Source organism: Nesoenas mayeri (genome assembly GCF_963082525.1).
Source record: "Nesoenas mayeri genome assembly, chromosome: 9".
In the NCBI taxonomy this organism is placed as follows: domain Eukaryota; kingdom Metazoa; phylum Chordata; class Aves; order Columbiformes; family Columbidae; genus Nesoenas; species Nesoenas mayeri.
This window is the reverse complement of record NC_137557.1, coordinates 11,775,232-11,801,428: the sequence shown is the minus strand read 5'-3', so window position 1 is coordinate 11,801,428 and position 26,197 is coordinate 11,775,232. Positions and strand designations below refer to the sequence as shown.

Sequence of the window (26,197 nt, the reverse complement as noted above, 5' to 3'; positions counted from 1 at the left end):
CAACACTTGACTAAATCACTTACGAAATGACTGCAGCATATCTGCTTGCTAAACCTTTGCTCATAAACTTAGTGCAAACAGCATGAAGTCTTTGGCAATAATATGTTGTAACCTGTCAGACTTAGAAGAGTACTTTGACTGGGATGTATCTTCATTTTCCCTGCATTACTGTACCCTGGCTCAAAGAGTGAATACCAAATGATTTGTTTCAGCAAGCGTGCAAAATTACAAATTTTTGTCCAGTGCATGTGGAAAGTTACGTAGTTGTGTAATATTTAATGGCTTCTACTTTTGAAATCTTACTTGCAAAATTGCAACAGAATTACTCAAAAGACCACTTCCTAACCATTTCTTTTTCATTTAAATTCACAGGATTTTTGAGCACTGGGGACCAAGCAGCAAAAGGAAACTATGGCCTCCTTGATTTAATTCAAGCTTTGCGATGGACTAGTGAAAACATTGGGTTCTTTGGTGGTGACCCATTAAGAATAACTGTTTTTGGATCTGGTGCAGGCGGTTCATGCGTCAATCTGTTGACTTTATCCCATTATTCTGAAGGTAACCGTTGGAGCAATTCAACCAAAGGTATTATGCAGGTTGCAAATTTTGACAATTTTGGTGTCTGCATGCCACCACCATTAGTACTGTGTGATGCTCTGTATATTCTCTTTGTTCCTATGAACAGTTGAGTTCAGCTCAATATTAAGCAAACTTTGTAATGGCTATACAAGCCGCCTTCTCCCTCAGCTTTTCTGTGCATGTTTAAATTTTGGGTCACCTTCTTCTTTTTCTCATGGAACTTTGTAGAAACACTTTATAGCAGACTTCTGAACAGCATTTTCTCGGTGCATCATTTTTGTCTCTTTTCTAAGGGTGTCTCTTTTGGAAAACCAGTCAGTCATGCTCACAGTAGATGAGGTCATCTATATTCAGACAGTCATGAAAGGCATGTTTAGTTTCTTGTGAGGAGGAGAATTTAAAGAAAACCAAAATGAAACAGTTTCTGTTTTCAGGCTAACAGCTGAAATGCTTAAAACTATTATTTTGTGTGAGGGAAACAAGTATCTAGTTGAGAAATCTTTTGTCTGAAACTGCATGAACTTTACTTGCTGTCATCTAATAAAAGAATGGTTGAATGTTTTGCATGCACGATCCAAAATTGTCAAAGCATCCAAGTTGCAAATGGATTTTCTTCTATATGTTTTTCTCCTATTCCATAACTAACACCTTTTCTCTCTAGTTGAGGCAGACAGCAGGAAATTAAAAACATGCTGTTTGAGGCACCCAATTTTTTTCCTATTATTCTTGCACCAAAGTTTCACACAGTTTTTCTCATTTGCATGGCTATTGCTTATTGATCACATAACTTTTGTCTCACTGTTTTCACACATTTTTATCTGTATTGTTTAGTTTTACCAGGGACATCATGCTGTGCCCTGTGCATACAATCTTCCACTGTTTTATATTGCTATATCTCCATGGGGGATTAATTGGCCAGTCATAAAAAAATAATTCCACTGACATTAAAAGAGCTGCGTTTACCCGAAGTCGTGATGCAGAGCCCACTGAGGTCAATGGAAGTGACAGATTCTTCGGATCAGGCCTTGACACTATTTTAAATGAGAAAAATATCTAGCTTTTACAAGAAAGGTCTAGTGGAAAATAGACTGTGGTTTAAATTTTCACCTATTTCCACAATTTTATTTTTCATTTAATTTATATTTTTTTTTCCCTTAACTACCTGCAGTTAAATAGGACATATTTATAAACTGGCCTATAATAACAAGATGTAAGCATTAGCTCATTACACTGTAATCTGAGGGTTACACTGCACCATCTTTTTTCATCGGAACTCACAAAAAAAATGTTTCTTATAGAGGATTTAGCTTAAGGTTGAATGAGGAGACCTGGTTTCTCCTCCCCTAGCTCTTACTTGATCTTTATTTTCATCTTGATGTAACTTGACATTAATGCAAAATGCCACATTTACAGTATCTGGACAGTCGTGTGTTGCCTCTTATCAGGAAATGTTACCCTGTCATATTCTAACACATGGGCATAATTCTGCCAGGAGCACAATTTATGTGGGGAAACTGATGCAGTGACTTGCCAACATGGCAGGTCAAAGGATTCAGGAGGGAACTGGAGAAGGCTTAAGGAGGTACAGTTAAAATCCAATTGAAAAGGTAAATTTCTGGGCATTTCTTCTCTGACAAAGCAAAACCGTGTTTTATTGGAATTCAGATTAAAGAGAATAATGTGCCACACCCTACTATACATTATGTTTCATTTGAGGATAGTTAGACCTGCCATTAAAAGAAGTATTAAAATAAAAATTGGTCAGCTTCAAATAAGAAAAGTTATTTCAAGTTTTCAAATATCTTAACGTTTTCAAAAAAACCTTTTGTTTCACATTATTAACCAGTCTCTGTCAGAAGCTGTAAAGTCAGGTGCTCTTTGCCTCCTTCATTTCCCTTTGAAAGGATCCCTCGGTAGCTGAGAGGAAGAATTCAGCCTTATTCAAGATGGTGCTGTTCATAGCTGCCCATCTGCACGTGGGCAGAGCAGCAACCATCTTTAGAAAGTGCTCTAAAAATGTAGATGAATGTATGCAAATTATTATTATTTACTTGGTGAAAGTTTGAATAAGAATCACAAAGCGATATGGTCCATTGAACATTTAAATCGTCTTTCCATCAGTCTGAAGCCCATAAGCTATAATAATCATACATATTATCAGATAAAAATGTAGTTCTGTATCCTGTGTGGTACCAGTTTCTGGCAGGAATTATGTGACAGAATGAAAATAATTTTTCATACTGTTGTTCATTTTTCACCAAGTGGTTTGAGAGGATAAATATTTCCTTAAGCATTCTTCAGCAGAAGGAAGGATATTCAGTTTCATTTCCTAAGATAACTTTATGGCTGGAGGACTTGACCACTTTTACTTAGTCCAACATTTAAAGTTTATGTAGCACTTAGCAAGCCATAGTGTTTATATCAGCATTTTCTTAATACGTAGCTTACACTTTCTGTCCTAATAATAAAGCAATAAAAATAGATTTACATAATATGCAAAAAAGAATCATTATGAGGTATCATGGCATACACATTTGTGAAGATTCAGTTTTGTCATTTAGTTACATTTATTACAAAGCCTGGATCCTCTGTGGTAATTCCACTGACTTTGAGCTGATTTATACTAGCTCAATGTCTGACCTTGTAAGCATGCAAATATATTTTTGCCTGCTTTATGGCTCAAGTTCTTTCTTATTTTTTAGTCATTCTTGCAAGGAAATAGTATCTTGGATATGACTTCTCATAAATTTAAGGAGAGGCCTGAGTTTACATATTTCAGTCCCTACCTATCTGATTTTAAGACTTTCAGATTTGGACCTAATACAGTCTAGAATATTTTTAAAATTCCTTAGAAGCCTGTAAAATGTTTTCAGCCAGGAACTGATTCAAAGTAACTTCTGGGTGTACAGGGTCTGTTACTGCAATAGATGCTCTAAAGGCATGTCTCTGACTTGATGGAGAGGCTATGGAAGTTTTTTATTAATAGAAATATTTCAAAGTAAAAGCTATCTTTTGCATTATTGGAATAAAATTCTGAGGTAAACAGAGCACCTTAACTCCATTTCCTTTAGCGGGAGTATCCAGCTATTCATCAAGCATTGGACCAAAGATACATTCTTAGCAAAATTGAGTGAAGCCAGATGCCACTTCCAGTCCCTAAGCAACTTTACCAAAGTCAACGGAATTAAACCAGGTGCCTATCAACGTAAATAAAAAAAAAAAATTGACCCATATATCTTAAATCAGCATAGCTTATGTATGCTCTAGACCATTTTGTATTACCTACAGTGAGCTATAGGAGGTAGGGTCCAGCACAGAATACTTTCTACTAATTAGTGCAAAAGATGTGCTACTGAAATGAACTGGATGTACTTCTGTGGGAATGCAAAAAAAATAGGAAGGCTGCAGTTACCTCAGTATAGTGTAAATTTCTGAGATTAGAGATTTTTTGTGCACAGTTCAGATTCATAACCTCTGTCAGAACTGGAACTACCCTCCGCAGAGGGACCAGGAGAAGGCAAAGGGAGCACAAGAAGTATGAGGACAAGGGTGGAGTTTTGATTGCATTAAAATCAATAGCAAAAAAAAATTGATTGCTTCATTGACTCCAAGTGGGTGAGGCTTTAATCCATACATAATATGTTCAAAAGTGCTTACAGAAGCGAGAGGAAAATACCAATTTAAACACATTCTGTTATTTCTATGAGTGGAATTCCTGATCCAGAGTGCTAGTTAAATCAGCATAAATTCAAATTAATCATACTGAAGTCTTTGGGATTTGCTACAAGTTTCTGTGCAGAGCCAGATCATACTCTTTCTCTCCCCTAAATGAATACCTGAACATATGTTTAAATCTCTGAATTGCAAAGCTAAATAGTGTAAAATATATCATTTCCCTTTTTTATGCGTGATCACTATAAACTTCATTAAACAAACAAATAAACAAACAAACAAAACAACAACAACAACAACAAAAAACCAAACCAAACCAAAAAACCCCTCTTTATAAGAAAGGATCTTGACTCTTAGACACTTAAAAATTCAATAGCTGCCTAGTACCTTCTCATCCATTGCTCTGGAATAGAAACTTTTGCTATGACATACAATTCAAAAGCACTGCACCTCTCAAACCAAGTTTAATCCCAAACAAAACATAAAAAACCAGTATATCAGGTTTATTTAATAAATAGTTATGCATGCTGCTGATGGCTTGAACGATATCAAGAAATTCAGTCCATTTCAGAGACTTGTTGGCTTTTCCTTCAACCTATACATTCTTTTCACTTTAGGAATTTCTTTCAAGCTGATAGTGTTATCCTATATAAGGTAATGCCACTTTTTCCTCTTCCTGAGTTTGTTTGGAAATCTGTTCCTCAGATGGACTACATTGAGGTAGAATCATTTGCTTCAGTTTCTGCACATATTGCGTTTATTTTATATACATTACCTGTAGATACAGTGACAGTCAGATCTGACCATCTTGTGTATTTATCTATTATTAAGATTCAAGTATCTCCTCTGTTAAATTTTTCTGTTGTTTCAAATAACTCCTTTGAATCTTTCAAGTAAGTAGCTGTTTCAAGGTCACTTCAGTAGTTTTTAAATATTTCTCCCCACAGGACTTTTTCAAAGAGCAATAGCTCAAAGCGGAACAGCTCTCTCCAGCTGGGCGGTGAGTTTTCAGCCTGCAAAATATGCCAGGATGTTGGCTACAAAAGTTGGTTGCAACATGTCAGACACTGTAGAATTGGTAGAATGTCTGCAGAAGAAGCCTTATAGAGAACTTGTTGACCAGGACATTCAACCAGCAAGATACCATATAGCCTTTGGACCAGTAATTGACGGCGATGTGATACCAGATGATCCTCAGATATTGATGGAACAAGGAGAATTCCTCAACTATGACATCATGTTGGGAGTTAACCAAGGGGAAGGGTTAAAATTTGTTGAAAATATTGTGGATAGTGAAGATGGCATATCAGCGAGTGATTTTGACTTTGCAGTTTCTAATTTTGTCGATAACTTATACGGATACCCTGAAGGCAAAGATATACTGAGGGAAACTATTAAATTTATGTACACGGACTGGGCAGATCGACACAATCCTGAGACGAGAAGGAAAACGCTGCTGGCTCTGTTTACGGATCACCAGTGGGTTGCACCAGCTGTGGCTACAGCAGATCTTCACTCAAATTTTGGATCGCCTACATATTTCTATGCCTTCTACCATCATTGCCAGACAGATCAGGTACCTGCATGGGCAGATGCAGCCCATGGAGATGAGGTTCCTTACGTACTAGGAATCCCCATGATTGGCCCTACTGAATTATTTCCTTGTAATTTCTCCAAAAATGATGTCATGCTAAGTGCGGTGGTGATGACGTACTGGACAAACTTCGCAAAAACTGGGTGAGTACCAGATAATGAATAGTCTTGTATACAAACTCGGGATATAAAGATGCCGTGCGTTCCCTTTGTTATCTGCCTTGGGAATGCTTCTGTAGTTGCAGGATGAATAAGAGATTCAGAATTGGGTTGGATATTTTTGTTTATTGTAATGTCCCTTAGCTCACTTAAACATTCTAGCAAAAAGAGGGAAAAAAATATATTTGTGGACACTCTGCATAAAGACATTTTAAAAATACTTTGTATACAAAAATAATTAAGAGATCCCCAGAAAAGTGCAAAACTAAGCATTTAATATATGTGTGTAGTTAGAAATGGTTACATTAGTAACTGACTTTACCCCAGCATTGATATTATTTTCATTCCAGGAGACAGGAAACGACATAATATTTGCATCAAATATAATACAGCTTATTTTAATAACATTTTGTCTTAAATTGACACTTCTGGCCATAAAATAAGTGATTTCAAACTTTTTTTGGTCAATTTTCATTAATTCTGCTTTCAATAGTAGTTCAAAACACTTTTCAACCTTTAGCCATTGGACTGTAAGTCGCTCTGTGTTATACTGAGTTATGCCCTGACATGGTCTTTCACCTCTGGAAGGCCACAGGCACCACATATGAACCGAAATGCTGAGCTTTATGTTACAGAAAAGAGAACAAAGCTTGTTTACTCTCACCCTGGTCTCTCATAGATGTTTGTCTGCATTACCGCATTGCTGGCAATCTGTCCTCCGCAACAAAAGATTTCAGCATGAGAGATACAAGCATTCTGGGGAACTAGGGAAGTTGCTGAAGTCTATGTAAAAGAAGAGTTCGTTTGCATAATGCTGTTTCTAATCAAGATTATTAAGGCCTCTAATTTTAGAAAATAACATTCTGCTCTGTCCAAAGGCAGACTTAAACATTAAGTATAAAATCTTAATTATGTTAATTTTATAATTCCTTTTGAAATACTTTTTAACATTGGAGATTATTTTTTTTTTTTTTAGTGACCCAAATCAACCAGTGCCGCAAGATACAAAATTCATCCATACAAAACCAAATCGTTTTGAAGAAGTAGCATGGACCAGATACTCTCAGAAAGACCAACTGTATCTTCACATTGGATTAAAACCACGAGTTAAAGAACACTATAGGGCCAATAAAGTGAACCTTTGGTTGGAACTGGTACCTCATCTGCACAATCTTAACGACATTTCACAGTATACCTCTACCACAACTAAAGTGCCATCAACTGATAATACTTTCAGGCCAACAAGGAAAAATTCTGTTTCTGTTACTTCAGCCTTTCCTACAGCCAAACAAGATGATCCCAAACAACAACCAAGCCCATTTTCTGTGGATCAAAGGGACTATTCAACAGAATTAAGCGTTACGATTGCAGTTGGTGCATCTTTGCTGTTCCTGAACATTTTGGCCTTTGCAGCATTGTACTACAAAAAAGACAAGCGGAGACATGATGTTCATAGGAGATGTAGCCCACAACGTACTACTACCAATGATCTTACCCATGCACAAGAAGAGGAGATAATGTCCCTCCAAATGAAGCACACTGACTTGGATCATGAATGTGAGTCCATCCATCCGCATGAGGTGGTTCTTAGGACCGCCTGTCCCCCAGACTACACGCTAGCTATGAGAAGGTCTCCTGATGATATTCCCTTAATGACACCCAACACCATCACAATGATCCCCAACACTATACCAGGGATTCAACCCCTACACACATTCAATACATTTACTGGAGGACAGAACAATACTCTGCCCCATCCTCATCCCCACCCCCATTCACACTCAACAACCAGGGTATAGCCAGACAAGATGAAACAAACTTTATTTTTTGATGGATTACAGTAGGTGATATTACTGAAGATTACTTGGCTTTCAACCTACAAGACTCTTACTATTTAAATGTGGAGGAATATTATGTGAATATACATATCAAGAACTTTTGGGGTTTTGAAAAAAATGAATTGTACATATATCAAATGAACTTAAGAAACAAAGAAACAAAGCAAAACAAAAAAAAGAAAAATGAAAAAAACCCAACTGTTTGCAATTGCTTGAAGCAGTTGTCCTGAATGATACTTTTTCATTCACATTCAAGTATTAATTTTTTGAAGATTTAAGTTACATAATGGAATTAGGCATGTGCAACACAAACAGGAAAGAACTATGACTGAAAATTTTAAAAACCTATAAATATGCACAAGGGACACACTAATGGAATGTCAGATAATTTTCACCAATTTTTATTTGGACCTGTTTTATTGTGTAGACCATATTTACATATCTGAATAAGTACACAAAGCACCAATGCTGTTAAGGCCTTAGAAAGGGGCTCATGCTGAAATCTGCCAGTCAAAGAAGTTTTACAGCCTGGCAGGTACAACATTATCACATAAGTGCTGTCAGTATAAAAGTTGTGGGAATAAAGGAAACTGGATATTTTTAGCACGATGTGCATGATAATTTATATGCTTGGTGGCTGTGCTGCTGATTAAGCCGTAATTAAAATTCTTCTCATCCCATTGGAGTTTTTAATAGAAGCTTTCTCCATCAATTGGCACAACCTAAATAAGTTTTATAAAGGGGCAAAAGTAATCACAGTAAAATATTTCATGGTAGCTTCAGAAATAAAAGGAATTGCAACAGTTCTTAAATGTATTTATGGCATTCTAGGTATACAGTGGTGAACCTCCGCTGATAGGAATCCCAGACAAAAAAATCTGTATTATTATTGTTCTTTTTCCTTTCCACTTAAATAATTTCTAACTTTAGCATAACTATAACTTTAATGGAATCTCCTTTGATGGAGGTTTTATAATTTGCTGTGATTTAGTTACAACATACTTAGTTCAAATTGGTAAGATAACGTGTGTCCAAAAATGTAATTGCAATGATATTTTGCAATATAAAAATGCCCCAGTATTACTGCTCTGATTACACCTTTCAGTTTATTGTTTAAACTCATGTTGCATGTTACCAAGTTTACTTATAATACGCTATACATTAGCTTTGCCATTCAAACGAATTCTTTAGACCAGATGGCAACAGTGTAGAAAAAGAGGGTATGTAAGAATGGGGAGAGAGCCAGGTTTAAAATCTGAATACTACATATGTTTGTGTGATTTGAAATGAGTGTTCTAAAATCACAAGAAATTTTTCATTCCCCTGTTGCTTTCCAATAATTATATACCACAGTCCTTTCAAAATGTTTGTATATGTAATCAGATGTACATTTATATAAAAGAAATAATTGAGATGGACTTAAGAGCACATCCCTGATAAATACTTTCTCTCTTACCTGTACTATATTTCTATTAGACTAAAGTTATGTGATTTTTTTTTACATTTTTTCAAATTACTAGCAATTTTGATAGTTTGTAAGATAATGCAAAGAACTTTCTCTGACAAACTAACTGCAGTAACAGAAACATTTCTTTTCAGTTACTCTTTTTCAAGAATGAAAGCTTATTACACACAAAAATTGTATACTACTTGATGGAAAATTTCTTTGTACTTCTTGGCCATATTACTGGTCACTGAGTGAAATAAAGATAATCTGGATAACGAATATTATTCCAATGCTAAGAGACCTGATCTTTGCTCATTAAAGAGCTAAAATGTTTATTGCTGTTTTGTCATTTTTTAATGAAGTAATGGTAACTGTCTCAAATAAAGAGTAATATCTTAAGACCAGTCTGGTTTTTGAAGACTTGAATGTGCCTTCTACAACTAATACAACTACACATTTATGGGCCAGTCCCATCTACAACCCTTTCTTACAGAAATACTGACATTGTATTATGTCATAGTATTACACGCAAATCTCCCCTAGTGTTCAGGAGTAAGCTGAAAATCCAAATCCCAGTGCTGAAGAAAAGCCAATGAACGGGCCTAATTGAAATAAATCTGCATTATTCCATGATAGGAAAAAAATCACCTTGGTATTATTTAGGTGATTGAACTTTCATAAACGATTGCCAGGAAGTTCAAAGCGTGTTCACTAACATCAAGCACAAATATTAAAACTGAAGCTGAAAGTGAAATAAGGTACTGCAATTTCAGTAATTTTATTCAGTTATTTAAAAACAAAAAACAAACAGAAATCCATGTATTTAATTAGTGTGTGTTACAGTCCCCAGTTTTAAATTACACTCTTTTAGTAGAAGCAGAAAAAAATAGTCTTCAAAATCCAGGGCGGTCTGTGTGCAATTTCTGCCTGATGTGGTTGTGCTTTTAGACTGTGACCTGCCAATGTAAACCAATAAAAAGAATTGTCTGCCATCTGATAATTATTGTTTAATAGGAAGATTGTATTTTGCTATGTTGATGAAACAAAACAAAAAAATACAAAAATATTGATGGCCATAAAACAAGATATTCATGAAAGATTATTTTATGTGCTTTTCTTAACTTTCTCAAAACCAAATAACTTTCTACTATAGTTTATTTGTGGCCATATATCTATATATCACTATATATACAGTATCTGGTAATTGTTTACTTTTATTAGTTTCAAAATAAATGATTTAGGTAAACCAAGCATGACACTACACTTTATTTCTCTCAGCCAACAGTATTTAAAATGTGTAAGATGAAGGCAACAACAATAATTTTATCACTTCTGTTTGAAAAAAAAATCCCATTCCTATGATGCAGATACTGTGAATGATATTTTTGTGTCTACTTTATAATTACATTACAGCAGCTGACTTTCCAAAAGTAAGATGGTGTCCCACATTTTAACACAACACTAAGAAAGACCAAGAACTGTTTTAAATCTGAAACAAAATAAAAATATAGGAAATGGTTTTGGAATATCTTCATTCTGCTTCATGGAATATAAGTTTGTTCTTTTTAAAATATTAATGTTTGATTTGTTTTCCACAGTAGCCTACAAGAAAGCAAAATGGAGTGTGATATTTAATTTCTTGTATCATCCTTGGACCAGATTTCCAATAAAATTAGGATATCAGTAATTTTTTTTGAAGTTTAGTAAAAATATAAAAAGCCTGCATTTATTGCTTTCACACTTTTGTAAATATGTTTGCAGACCTTTTTAAGAAAATGTATTCTATCATTTTGAGAAAAAATAACAATGGAATCATTGTCTCGTTTATCTATTAAAATTACAGGCAATATAATGTGCTGTGCTGACATTTCTAGGAGAAATAAAGCAGATAAAAATGCAATTTGCTTAATGGTATCTCAGTTGGTTATATGTGGTATTCTCCACGCACTGAAGCCTCGCAGGGCGTGGATTTCTCCATAGGAAAGTGTAGTTGTTTTGGTTGTCGGTACTAAACATATCACAAGCCTTTAGTTATTGGATATTTTGGTTATTGAAACACCCTGAAAACATGATTAATAGAAGTCTAACAAATAAACATGTTACAGATTTAAAGAAAGAAAATACTGACATTTCTGTTGCCAGCTTCACTAAGAGATGCAACAGCTGAAGTCACAGGAAGCCGTCAAATATCATGGCATTCCTTTGAGGTTTGCAAGTTGTTATTTTTTTCCTGTGGTGTTAGTTTAAATTATCGGCCTTTTTCCTCCCCTTTTTTCTAGTAATGAACTATTACAGATGATCACTTTTTAATGTAAGCACACATTAGATAATGTAATTATTATTGTGAAATGTTCTCCCAAATAAATCAGATTAATGGGAAATTCCCTGCAGAATTTTCACATTTTTCATTCAAACCTCTTGTCAAAATACCTGTTGCAGTAGTTCTGTGTTTTTTTGTTTTTTTTTTTCAGTTTGTAAGCTAAGGGACTTTCTCCAAATAACATTTAAAAAATCTCTTTTTCTAGTTGAAATAATAACACTAGAAGATTAAGATGTTCTTCAGAAGCCTCCAAATAAACAGGAGCAATTTGAAACATGGTGAAGGGGCTTTTACTCCAAACATTCTAATTTGATTTAATTTTGGCACGTCAATACATTTGTATGCAGACCAGAAATTAGTGGCATTTGATGAGGTGTTCAAGAGAACAATGGAGCAGAATCAATGAATTAACCACCAGCCATGTGCAAAGTCCCTTTTCTCTTAGGTTCTGTTAATGCTATTTTATAATTGATTTCTTGTTTATAGATTCAGTAAAAACTTAACTTTGTGAGATGGGAAATGGTTAGAAGAAGGTAATGAACATTATCTGATGGAAAATGTTTAGAAAAAATGTTGAGAATCACCTAGGAAGTGCAGATTTTTATGTGCAACCTGGCTTCATTCCTTTTTGTTGATATTATAATTCTCAGTAATTCATACACATGGGAAACTATTTAAGTATTGTATGTAAATAGTGGATAAAAGCCTATTTAGTTTCCTTTTCGACTGGGATGAATGAAAAACCTCATAGAAGTGCAACAAATTCAGACAAGTAATTTTCATACAGTATTTTGAATTTTTTTTCATTTGAAGATCAAAGTACCATCACAGCAGTAAAAGCCCTGGAGGTATTTGTTTGTTGCAGAACATATATATGTATCTCTATATGTGTACCCATGTGCACTACTGCAGCCTATAGAGATTCCAAAAAACATGAATAAACAGAGCATTTTACCTTTTTGCACCATGCAGAGTCAATTCAAAGGTAAATGTAAGTGCTCACTGTGGAGGTAACACCAATACTCGTTCTGCCTTCTCCGCTGTTATTGACCAGATGCTCAGCTGATGACATTTTTTTAGCCCCAGCTGAATTAGTGTTTATCATAAAACCATTGAAATCGATGAAACCCTGACAACTTACACTAGCTATCGATCTGCTTCCAGAACTTTAATGTTCCTCATGGCTCATCTCACCTTCCAGTTTTGCACATCTTCTCACGCACATGAACACCCACTCACAGAAATTATTACAAGTATCACTACATGATTTATGATCACTGTCAGTCATTAAAGTGTGCTTGAAAATATGCTTATTGGTATTTAAGTCCAAAATTTAAAAAAAAAAAAAAAAAAAAAAGAGCCTTCTACTTAAAAGAATCCCTGGTAATTAACGCTGATACAAAGAAAAGGTTTGTACCCCAGTTTACAGCATTAATATGACATGGAAAGTTTTATGTTAAAATCTTTTTAAAAAGGAACATTCAGTTCTGTCTGATCATCAAATCTATACGTTGACCTATATGTCAAAGACATAGTGACACTATCCAGTAGTTGTAAGCCTGATCTGCTATGCTCCATTCTGGAAAGGAAGAGACATACAACTGAGCTAAACGCTTGCTGTAAATTCAGGACAGAAATAGCTGGATCTTCTCTCACATCTGATTTTTCCCCTCTTGGTATCAGTAACACCAGACACTCTGTTTATGAGATGATCTTTAGAGTGATGCCATCTAAAAAAATAATAAATCTGGAGTTCCTAATTCTGTAGGGTTGGGTATTTAGTATTCAGTTTTTCTGTTTTACAGATGTAAGAGCCAGTAACTTTTTTTTTCAAACGGAAGTTGATAATGCTGGCAACCAGAGGTGATAATACTAGAGCTTAATTAACACGAGGTTTTGTGAAAGAGCTGATAAGACTTTAACCGCGTTATTTAAAAAAAAAAAAAAAAAAAAAAATTTTTCATGTAGTGATTTTGTTGAGTCACTGAGAATTTTGCTGTTGGATTTACTGAAAGAAGGATCAGTTCAGAAATACATATCAACTCCTGTGAGGTGCATATAAAAGTTAAACAGTTATGACCATGACTTCCAAGAGCCTTTGGATGTTTCCAAACCTCCCTGATTTACTTGTCTATCTGTATTACAAAGAGGAGCTTGCATGTTCAGGTATTTGCATGTGGTGGCCAAATACTCAACAGTTCTTCACAAAAAGACACATCGCTGTGATATCGCAAGGTCAAACCCCAGCTGACGTACCTTATTTTTCAGCGGGCCTTGTGAGCTTGGTCTCAGCACAGGGTCAGTGTGGCCACATGGCTCTGGGCTGGAGCGTGATTGTATCTCTTCAGCATGAAGGACAGAAAAAGAAAAGCAGTCATGGGCCAACCCCAAGACAATATACTTGATATAAATTTTCCCTGAAATAAAACGAGGGCGAGGCAAGAACCTCCTGACACGAGGCACTTTGGGAGAGTGAGATGTATGAGGTACCTATTTCATCCATTAATGTGTAGAAACAACTTTGGCAGTAATTTAAAGCAACTAAGACTATATGAAAGCTTCTAAAAATAATGTACGGTTCGGTTGTCACCAAATACATTTTCAGAAGATGTCATGCAATATTTTACTGATTGATGATAAAGATTTGATTCCACAGTGTTGTTTGTCTAATTTTCACAAGGTTACTCCTATGTAGTGGTGAAATTTCGCTGAGCATATGAATAAATTTTGCTCTCCTTTGCATATGGGTAAGTCTAGAGAAATTTTGTGCAAGTGGAAATGTGGACCTTCACTAGAAAAGGTAAGTAATATTCAAAACAAATTACTCTTGGCCAGCTGGTAAAAATTCCCATGTTAAACCCTGTGATGATCTTTCTTTTAACATTCATCAATTTGCCATAAATATCTTTTTCTCTTCCCAGTCAGTAACTGGAATGAGTGTACCAGGCACTTCATAGAAGATTAAGATAATAGCAACCATTTGTTTCTTCTCATTAATCATGACTTCGGTGTCCAACATCAGAAAATATAAGAGAAGAAGAAAAATAGCAGGCCAGGTTTGGGGGGTTGGTTTGGGGTTTATTTGCCCCCCCCCCCCCCCCCCCTTTTTTTTTTCTATAGGCACATTTGGGTATGTTGATTCTCTGGAGGCTCACCAGAAACTAGGATAGGATACAACCGTAATTGCTGCAGCCAGGAGCTTTGTTGGGAATTTGCTGCTTTCCTTGTCCAGGAGGAAAGGACAGGGTTAAGCTCCCAACTGCAGCTCTGATACACACTACGAAGTGTGAAAACACTTGCAAATTCTGTTATGTTTGACAGAAGAAGGAACATATATTGTCGATTTTTAAAAAATATTGGTAATGTTTATATATTTGAGATTCTATTAACTTTGTTTTAAAAAAGCAAGCAATCCTTTTTCAACAATACAGTTTGCCGTAAGCCTAAAAGGGCTACTTGGTTACTAGAATTTGGACTGTTGTAATACCACATGTGAATTCCCCTTTGTGCCATGCTTCTCCTGGTTCCATTCTACAATTCAATGCTGAATTGAATTTTATTTTAAAACTAGAAACTCTCTGTTTTTATTAAGTTGCATCAGTATGGACTACTGCTAGGTGAAGTTTGTTCTCATTTATTTGTTCATCTATTCACTCAACAGGTATATTATCTCAATCCTCTCAGTTATGATTTCTTATTTTCTTCCTTTAAGATTGGGGTTTCTTTTTAAACTGCTTCTATGATAAGTGCAATTTTGTTCTTCTTCATGCCCTCTCACATCGTTACTACTGTCTCACACACATGCAAATATTTGAAATAATTTAAATCTCTGTTCTCTTTGCTTATTTTTGTCAGCCTTCTATCCTTCTGATTGGAATATTTCTTCATCTTGTTTTTCTTGTGGTTGCATACCCAGGGCTATTCACAGATGATCTCTTTTTCTATGAAAGTAGTGTTTGGGTACAGCATAGTTATGGACACTAAACTCTGTTAACTTATGAACCCCCAGCCACCGAGGAACTGCTATTTGGGATGGGAATGGAAATCCATCTACTCTCATATCTCTAGCATGGCCAAGACCAGTAGCTTGTGGGTGTGTACAGGAATCCCTTCAGTCCACAATGACAGGCATGTGCCATGAAGCACACAGCCATCACTAAATTGTCCTCAAACACATGCCAGATGGTAATTTTTCCCTTTGAAAGCTGCTGGAAGTGCAGTTTCACACACAAAAGGCAACCTTAAGCTAAGGCAAGCGCACGCCTCCAGGAATACGCAGTGACTTGTAAACTCTGATGCTTGTTATATTAAAAAGCTTAAAGAGGCTACAAATAGTTTTTAGCTCATGGCCGCACTTCAGGCAAGTGTTGATGTATTTTTTCCTGGCTGTACAGACACTAAACCTTTGTTCTGGAGTGGGCTTTGTCACACTGCCTGTGTCTATGCTACAGCTGTTCACAGAGCTGAGCTCCTGCTGACCCTACTGCAGTAAACAGCAACATTTCTATTGACTGCACCTGTGAAAGATAGGGGAATGAAAGGAATGCATTACAGATGTGGAGCATCAAACCCAATTTGCTACTGTTTTATAGCCTGAAACAGCCCTTTGCCTCCCTTTTTAAAGAGCAGGAGGAGGGCTTCATAGCTTGGATATGACTGTAGGAGGTGTTTTTTGCTGTAGATTTCTAAACTTAACTACCAATAGCAGGTGTCTAGTGTAAGGAAGGTGACTAGACCTTATCTGAAGTTAGTAAGAGAAGGAATTTTAGTACTGGGTAAATCATAGTGTGCTGGTATCTGGTTTTACTTGTTGAACAAGAGACAACTAAAGTAGGATAAAAAAAAATGCTGTCATGCAATATTTTTTGTGAGATAAAGCATGTATTTTTTATGTATGCATGCTATTGATAATTATATTTTTTTAGTTGCATATAGCTTCTATAGGACAAAATCCATTTCTGAATGGGTTCTGCGTAGGGATAGCTGGATATTTTCTTCTTATTTCTTACATCTCTCTAAATAGCTCCAAGATTTTCAACAGATAAGGCACAGTTATGTGGTTTACAAGAACTGCTAGTTCCACAACGTTATTTTATTTCATGTTATATTACTTTGTGAGGGGTAAGCATCATTAGGAGTGAGTTAGCAAAGTGGAAATGCAGGCCAGGGAAATGCTGTAGGAGAGAGAAAGCGGGAAATAAGAGCTGGAGGAAAAAGATCAGTCCAGGGGAGTGAATTTTGGGGATCAAACCACTACGGAGCAGTCTGGCACACCAGCAGAAACGGAGGCTTCTTGTAGCACGTGGTGAGACTGCTGTGTTTTGCCAGTTTGAGCTTCTTTGATCAAATAGGCTCATTCTTCTCAGAAGTTAGTAGAGGGTTTAGATGCATTTAACACACAATAGCTATACTTAACAAAAAAAGACTAGCTGCCTATTCTGGTGTAGTCGAGTCCTTTTTTTTATGTAGTCAGACATTCCTCTTTCTCCTTTGGTTCTGAGTGTGTCTGTAGGCTTCAAACCTTCGTCTGAGTGAGGACTGTAGGAGATGGTAGGAACAGCCAGAGTTCATGTGGGAAAAGGATAAGAGTTGTATTTTCAAAACTGCCCAGAAGCAAAAAGGGTTTTATTAGTTGTAAGCAGCATAACAAATTATTTCTGTCAGCTTAGCAGCCTCTAGTTACAATGTCACAGTGAGCTGCACTATTCTAACCTGTGTTGAGCATGAAGATGTACATTAGAGAGATTGATGTCAAGCACTTGAAGAAGGGTTTATGTGAGTATTTTTAGACTTCCATGTGTTCTCTGACATCTATTTGACAAGGCCTTAAGACCACAATATTTATAAAAACATGTTTTAGAGTGATACTTCATTTAAATAGTTGTAAACTTTATTGGAGAGAGAACTGATTGTTGTTCTGTAGATCAGTAGTATTATTAAGATAATGATGCAAAATGTGATCACTTATGTCTTGGAGAAAAGATACATGAATGTCTTGGCTGCATTTGTTCAAACCTCTGAACCTCATGCTGTGTGTTGCAATCAGATTAACTGAAAAACTAAAACCAAACAGCACACAACAGATAAAACTGATAGCAATATTTGCCACATGCTGAGGTCAAAGAGGTGTAAAAACTGACTGATATCGATGGCTTCATTGCATACAAAAACTACTAAACATTATCCATTTAGAGCAGAGATCAATATGAAAAGTACTAGATAATGGGGTCTACCTGTGGTGCAATCACCATCAAGCATATGTCCATCCTGTTAATCTATAAGGCTTCTCTAAAACTATTTTTTCAGATCAGAGGTTAAAGCTACAAAAATCTGAATTTCAGAAAACAGCTGTGAGCATTCATGAGACTCATTGACTCTAATATTTTCTAGGAACTCCGTTATTTATTTGAAGAATTTGCCAAGAAGTTGCCATCTAGTTAACCTGAATACCAAACATAGCAGACTCTGATTTACAGTAGAATTGTTTGGATTAAGGGTTGGTATGATTACATTTGGTTCACTTCTGTCCAGCCAAAAAGAAGCTTTTTTGATAATGTTACCTATGTGTCCCTAGCTTCAGTCTGGCATCATATGGGGCATTTGCTGAGGAGGAACGGTAAGGAGCTTGTGCCACATGCTTACCTGCAAATTGGCTTTGTTTGGCTTTCACAAAGTTAATTAAGAGCACTTCTAGGAAATGGAAGATACAGTGTCTTTCATTCTTCACAAAAGGAATTTCCCTGCTGGCATTCAGACAGTTAGCTTCTGCAATTAGATTTGCATTAATATCTGCTCTCTTTTATCTCTCCATTCTTATAAGCATATACTAATGAAACAAGAAATCTTGAATGTTCTTGTTCAGCTTTTGAATTTTAAAGTGTCTTTTTCTTGTTGATGTTAGTGACACACAGCCCTAGGAAGTTGTGAGGCTGTTACACATATGCCCTTTAAGTTGGCTGTTGCAAGTCACGCTGGAATACAGCAGCACTGTACAAGCATTATGATGGTGTAAAGCAACCATTCATCTTTAGATCACAAACACCACAGCCTCCGTTGCACCAGCAGCTGTCTCGGCAGTGTGAAAAATCTCACTGGAAAATCAAGAAAGATTATCAAAAGGCAGCACTGGCACTGGAAAGCAAGTCTTTCTGCAGGCTAGTGAGGACAAGTGGTCATAGCCCAGCTGAGTCCATTGGGGATCCTTCCACATAGCATTTGCAGGCATCAAACTGAAATGCAGCAGTAGGAGCAACCAAAGAGCTTCAGGTTTTTATCACTGCCGTGATGGGAAGGGATCTAGGTGGATGGTCTGGCGTGCTAAAGAAGGAGAAAGAGCAAGTTAAATCTTGGTAATTTTTTTTTTTTTTTAAGCAACCATTTCCTGAGCTTAAAATTTTGATCTGAACTGTTGGCTTGTTGATAACCTTAACTCAAGATGTTATAGCAGACCCGCTGTGCTTTTGCTGCACACTAGGTGACAGTGGCCGGAGTATTCAAACTAGAGCACTTCTGTACCCCTTCTTCAGCTTCATCATTTCTGCAGTCTGTGATCCAGCCACACTCCCTCAGGTAAGTGCCGACCTTACGTTTCCTGAATGTTCATCCCGAGTCTGTGTTGCTATGGTCAGAGCCTGGTCATGGGTAGAGAAAACTGATCAGCTATAAAGAGCTGAACTTGGAATTTACAGACAGCAAATCTTTGGCACCCTATACAGCAAGCTACACAGGATAGGCTGCATTTCTCCAATAGTGTTAAATTATTTTTAAGATGGGATCAACTGGACATAATTGCACAGAAGAAAGAAAAGTCTCATTAGATGTGAAAGGAAAGAAATGCTATAATAACTTCACCAGTCATTTATTTCTTGGTTAAAAAAAAAAAATCAATTTTTGTATTTCCTTTGATCAAATTTAATAATACCTTTAAGTAATATATAGAAAGATAGCCTATATTTTTCAAAATTATTGCAAAATTATATTGCAGTTATTATTCTGGATGAAACAGTTTTATTGCATGTCTTCAGAAGGAAAAGGAAAGGAAAGAATAGCAATAAAACATCATGAGCTCTAATCTCAGCACTGAGCATCTAGCACATGCAAGCCTGAGGTGCCTACCCATAACATATGTCCTCCAACATCTATAAACTCATTCAGCTGCAACATGAACAAGTAGCAACCTCAGAGTTTCTTTGAATCAAACCGGCATTGAGGCATCATGTTGCAAGAGCTGGAGCCTCTGCAACATGATGCTGCGTGTGCTCTGGGCATGGGGAGCGAGGGGACGGTGGTACCTGACTTTTTTCATCACAGTTCAGTGATGGATGGAAGATGGACAGGACTAGAATGGCACAAACCCATTTTGTTACCTCAGCAGCCCCGCTCCAGATCCTTTACGTGCGGTTCCACTTGCCTTGGAGAGATCTGTAACAGCATCAGCTTGTGCCCAATTAAGCAAGAGTTAAACTCAGCAATTAAAAATACTAATATTTAATTTTAGAAAGTGGAGGCAGACTGGAATTATCCGGAGCAGACAGCAGGGTCAACAGCAGGCATGGTCTGTAAATTGACTCTGTCTGGTGTGAGCAAACTAGGTAGCTGCTGATTAGGCAGGTCTTGTGATGTGCCTTTTGTGAAAACAAATTCAAGCTGCAGCCTTCCATACACAGTACAGCTGATGATGGGTTGTTACTTAAAGGTCTAGGAAAGCAGCTTTCAGATCCCAGGCTTGTCAGAAAAAACAGCAGGAGGAGGCACACAAATAATGAAAACAAATGTACATGGAGAACTGGATGGGTAACACCGGTGCAGAAGTCAACAGTGTGATGTGCCCTGAAATGTATTGCAGGGAACTGTGTAAAGTCAAAGCTGACCCAGGACACTGAAAAAGCTTCCATGTATTTATTACTTGCTGTGCTTGTGTCCTGATGGGGCAAACAGGTTCAGTTATGCTTTTCTTCCCCTATGCAGGGTGTCACAGTTTTCTGATACTTCCTATACTTGGAGAAAGAGACTGCAAAATTGCCCTGACAGCTACAGCTGGTTTGGGGGGGAGGAGGTGTTGAAGCAGCAGGCAGTGATGGCCATGCTGGGGGAGGCTGAGGTGCATTGACAAGTGTCATTGCCAGCTGGAGCACTGCTGATGCGCAATGTGCAGGTCAGCATCAGAGCTGGTGGTGGGTGTTCAAGCTATTCCTGTAAGCCCTAGTGACCACAAAATGTTTTCCTTTTATTCAATAAGAAGATGGTTTTCAGACAGCACTTAATGAATCACTTCCCTTACAAATGAGTAGCAGAAAACATCCTTTAATCAACAGAAACCTCTCATTGCTGTTGATAAGAGGGTTTTTTTCACAGGTGTTTAAAAAAAAAAGTCTCCTTTCCAGCTGTTATATATGCACAGTTCTCAAGATAGCTGAGAATTTGGAAGCCATGTTATGCATTTCTAGGTTTAAAAAACTTTCTGACTGGGAGATGGGACTGGATAGGAAAAGGTAATAAGAGAGGTGTGCTAGGTTGACTTACTTCTTGTGTGAGATCACACTCACAAGAATTAGGAATAATTCTTATTGTTGTTATTTAACTGCTGGTAGTAGGTAATAATTTTACAAAAACCAAGAACTGTAGGAAAATCTACTGTAATTATTACTTGACCTACTCTGCAAAAGGCAGCTGCTGTAATTTTGCAAGCAGTTCCAGCAGCAGCTGTTCATCTAATGAGCTTTGGAAGACCAGCTCTCCCAGCCTGACAGCTCTGAGAAACAGAGAAGCATGGCAAAAAGTGGCATTGATGTTTCAATAAGTGACATTCTTTCTCTGAATCAGCATGAGTAAAGTGCTATGGAGCAGTGTTGGTGCTGGGAGGTACCACCTTTGAATACAGCTTCAAGCCAACATCCATCTTCTCATTAAGAATGAGAAACTCTCTAGTGCGCAGATGATGAATCTGTGTGCCTGATCATAGACTTCAAGGAATCTATGAAAGACAGAGACATTTTGGGGAAAGAGAGAGACAGTTTGATTCTCTGCGATATGTATGAGCTTAATAAATGTTGTTGGCTCTTTCTGCATTGCACAAGCTAGCTCTAAACATGGTAATTCAGATCTCTTAGATAGGAGTCCTGTGGAAGCACTGGTCCTTCATTCAGAAGAAGTTCTCTGCAGGTCCATACGATGCTGCTGCTCCAATATAGTGCAGTGTAAGGCTCGTATCTTTATAGCATCGTGCCAGAAAGTCACGCTGTTGTCACCTTTGTGGCTAAGCCTCTTGCCAAACTGTCACTTCTGGTGGTCTCAGTGTCTTTCTGCCAACAGCTGAACCCTAAAAAAAAAATGTTAATATTCAGGTTTAGACAAGGAGGAATCATAAGTTGGAATTAAAGCTGTGTTCCCCATTTGTCTTTGTTCTGATCCACAATTGTTCTGACAGTACAGTTAAAAATAAAATGACCTCTTTCTTTTTCTAGCTGCTATCATAATCATCATTCCCCACCAGATGCCATAACTTCCCACTGCGCCCTGCTGGTTCTGCTGCCCCTGTTGTCTCTCAGTCCAAAGAGTCTCTGAACAAGAGACATACTTTTGTGGAGCCTGGCAAAGCTTCAGAAGGGAAAAGGAAAGAAATCAATACTGCTTCAAAGCAAAGTCTTTGCTTCAGTGAATATGACATTTGCCCTTTCTTCACTACTGGGAAAAACAACAAGGACACTTACACCGGCAATGGAAATAGAATGAACAACAGAGAGACCTTCCAGGTTTCACTTGTAAAGGAAAATAACTTTATAGTCATTGTCCCTATTTGGTGACATCAAAAGCAGGTGTAGAGTGTTAGGAGGTGCAGTGTGGGAATGAAGTAAAAAGTAACATAAAGTCAAAGAGAAGAGTTGAAGGAATTTGGGACAAGTGATAATGGACTCTGCTGAAGAAATGGGGAATGAAGGACACGACACAAAGGTCAGGTCCATTGCTGCACAATCACATCGACTAAAAAATGTCACCTGCAAAGGTGGGCCATAATATTAAAAGACCTTCCAGCAAGTTTTACACCATTTTGACAGCTTTGCAGCAACTGAAAATGGCAACAGAACATCACACTTTGCTAATGAACAACTTCTCAGTAGGGTGGAAGCAGGTCAGAAATTTTCTGACAGAAGCTTAAAATACCAGTCAAGGAAATTAATGTTACTGCAAAATCAAAACAACTTTGAAAGTCTCTCACTGATGTTTTTGGAGGATTTACAAAAATGTAAAAAGAATGTAAAGCTTACAAGCCTGCTTCAATTATTTTTCATAATCAAGTTTTTGTTTATTTCATATTCATTTACTTTTGACTTTTTTCTTGTTTGTTTCCAGTTCCTTTTGTTTCAGAACTAGATGCTTGTTCCAAGTTCTTAATTTCATTCTGTTTTGACTATGTCACTTCTTAGCTACTTTTCCAAGTTATTTTGTTTTCCTGTTTCTACTTTTGTGCCATTCTTCACATACATCTTTGTGGACCTCTTCCTTTTTGAATAACATTCATTGTTTCGATAGGCTCTGTGTAATTGTTTGAAAATAGTCTTTTGCCAAGAGAGTATTTTCCTTACGTGAAGCTGTCCCTTCGGTTGCAGCTGCCACTACTTTTCTTGTTGTTTCTGGCCTGTGCAGTGTATAATTTGCAGGATCTAGCTTTCCCTGCTGAGAGCGGATCCTGGGTCAGCTGCTGTTGTTGCAGTCATGTAATGGAGCAGACTTCATCCTTGGTGAATCAAATAGCACGATTTCTCAGGAGCACACTCGTAGAGTATCAGGACAGTCATGTACTCATACTCTGACCCCTGTACTTGTGCTGGGTGAGAGTTCTGCAGCTACAAGAATCAATAAAAATGTATTGATTTCTCTACACCAACATAAAGCTTGTCTGCTCTTATCTCCAGTTTGCAAGCAGAAAAAGGAGACTGTAAAACTACAATTGTCTTACGCTTTCTCTCCTTTTTCCTCCCCATTCCATGGTTCTCACAGTTGACCAAGATCTGTTTCTGACAAAGCCACTTGGCCAGGGAGCCATAGCCCTGCTCGCTGTATCACAGCATCCTACTCTTTTAACACTTAGGCTGTGAAAATAGCTGCTTTTGAAATTTTTTAAGTAAGGAGAAGTGCAGGGGGGATTGCCCCTAAGGCTAAAGTTGAGTGACTTCTCTGGGCCTTAACTCATCCCTCTACATGCAAGCAATGGTAGTCAAGGAAATGTGATGTGAGTGAAGAACTCAGTGCATCTCTGGATATTCCAGATTAACATAAAGTTGATTTTTGGGGGTCATTTCAGCTCCCTTTGCAACCCTTTGATGTTTCCTATTCTAGGAAGAGAGTAGGTAGCTATCATTCATCTGAAGAAAATGGGAATATCCTCCACTGTTAAAAACAGTTTCAGTGGCAAAAATGGAGCTGAGACAGGGTAGAGCAGTATTTTCAGTAATATTTAATTTCACAGAAACTGTCACCTAAAGCCATACCTGTCAAAAGGTGAGTGGGCAGATGTCTGCTTCTGGTGCTCAGACTACTTGGGAAGCTTGGCTTCAGGCTTCTGGAGACGGATGCAGCTGTTTGTCATCTGGAGTCAGTCTTGGTTAAACCTCAGAGTCCTGACAGAACACATGGAATGCAGTCATAGAGCAGCCAGATTGGAAAATATTTACTCAGAAGACAGAACGCAAGCCCTCTGCAAACTGCAGAATACACATCGATGATTTCCATGATTTCATCAGCTGGGTCAGCATTATCACTAAACAATCATGAGTGTTACAGAACAAACGAAAACATGACCAGAGACCAGAGACCTCTTATAGTATTTGAAGGCATCAGCCTTGGATGTCTTTTTTTCTGTGGAGAGTAAGGGCTTTAACACTCAGCTGTTCCCATTGAAAAGATCCCCAGCTGTACCAATTTTGATTAAAATATGTGCAGTATGGCAGACAGATAAAATTGTTATGGCTTGTAGATATGTGTGACCACTGGTCAAATGACGAACTGTGTATCTGTCATACCTATATTTAATTTTTATGTTACTTAAGGCAAGGCGTTTGTGGCATAAGATACAGGTAGCCACTGCCTTACGCTCCACCAGCTGAAGGGCAAGGCAGACCCACTGACAAACAGCAAAATACTCTGTGGTTTATCTGCTGTACTGCCCTTTGTGGCTTTCTCTGTCCTCACGGTTTCATGCACATAATTCACAGACTCACTCTGTTAGGACTGTTGCATGCAGGATGTTAAGATGGGCTTCCATGCACAGAGGATTATCAGGGGGGTCTGCAGCTTAGAACACACAGGAGGAAAAGGGAAAACTGCTCTGTGGGCAGCTGGGAAGAGCAGCGGTGAGGTCCCCAGACAAGTGTCCTCTAGAGGCTCTCTCCAGTGCAGCAATGGTGAGGAGGAAAAGGAAGATTATGTTTTTTGGCAGGATTTTCCACTACTTTTTCAATGGGATCAACTCAAACCCCGTCTTGGATGTTCCTCTTTGTGGTATGATTACAGCAGAGTATGGCAATTGGAGGTGTTGCACGTTGATCATTAACCTTCTGTGCACATGTATTATTGGATAATATTTTAGTAATTAAAATACTAATAGTTTTTAGTATACAAGTACTGCTCTGTTGTGGGCTATGTTTTAGCTATCTCTAGTGTAAACTTAACATCTACAAAATGAGGTATGAAAAGGTTGGGGGAAAGGGCTGACTTTCACACCAGTGGTAATGGCTTCCCATGAGAACCTGCCCTATAATGTTATTGGGATTTGCAGATGCAAGGCTATGGGGATAATAAACAAAGACATGAGAGAACAATGGGAAAACTCTGCTTCAGCAGCTGATGTGAAAGATGACAGAGCTGTAAAGAGCAGCCCTTTAGCACTGCTAAGGAACCTAAGGCACAGTGCAACAGGCCAGATTCAGTTTTAGGATAAGCAAATCCAGTGTCATAGTATTCAATGACTCACCTTGGCCTCAGACTTGGGCTATAGTCTTGCCATGAAATATAAGAACACGGCCTGTACATCAAGATACACCTGCAAGACAATATATACTTTGGGTTCCATTATAGACTTTTTAAATATAGTGTTTAGTCAAAGGAAAAAGAATATAATCCTTCCTAAATAAACACATATAAACTCACATCTCTCCCTGCCACAAGGAAATCAGGATTCTGTAGCTCACAGATCATGAAGTAAGTCATGCTGAAGTACAGAAAATATAGCCCAATCAAGCTGGTAAAACAACCCAGATTTTAGAGAAGAAGGGCTCTAAATTGAGTGTTCTGCTGTTGACCCCCAGGCTGTTAAAGCTCATGAACATTTGCTCCAGCACCACAGTTGCTATGGCAATTCATATAGACAAAGGCAGTAACCTTTCAAGATCCAACCAGGTAAAAAACTAGGACTTAAATTATACTCAGAAACAAACAGGAAGCTGATACAGACGTCAAAGAACCAATATACAATATTCTCTGTTGTCTAATGCTATTTCACCACCAGACGTACAAGTTGCACATTCCTGATGCCTTTGAACACTTGCACCATATACAGCACATTGCAGCAACCCTGACTTGGGGAAAAACAAA

General features: G+C 37.5%; 1 protein-coding gene across 5 annotated transcripts in view; it reads left to right on the top strand.

Moving 5' to 3' along the window:
• NLGN1 (neuroligin 1) overlaps positions 1–7,802 on the top strand; it is a gene marked incomplete at both ends in the record, with an annotated part of 294,339 nt that extends 286,537 nt beyond the window's left edge. For 3 of the 5 annotated variants that reach the window (XM_080349601.1, XM_080349599.1, XM_080349598.1), the window contains 3 exons: positions 373–585; positions 5,199–5,988; positions 6,980–7,802. In XM_080349601.1, the coding sequence (XP_080205727.1) occupies positions 373–585; positions 5,199–5,988; positions 6,980–7,802 (1,826 nt within the window). The remainder of the gene's footprint in view (positions 1–372; positions 586–5,198; positions 5,989–6,979) is intronic. The other 2 variants (XM_080349600.1, XM_080349602.1) reach the window with 1 other exon arrangement.
• Positions 7,803–26,197: the final 18,395 nt, after the last annotated feature.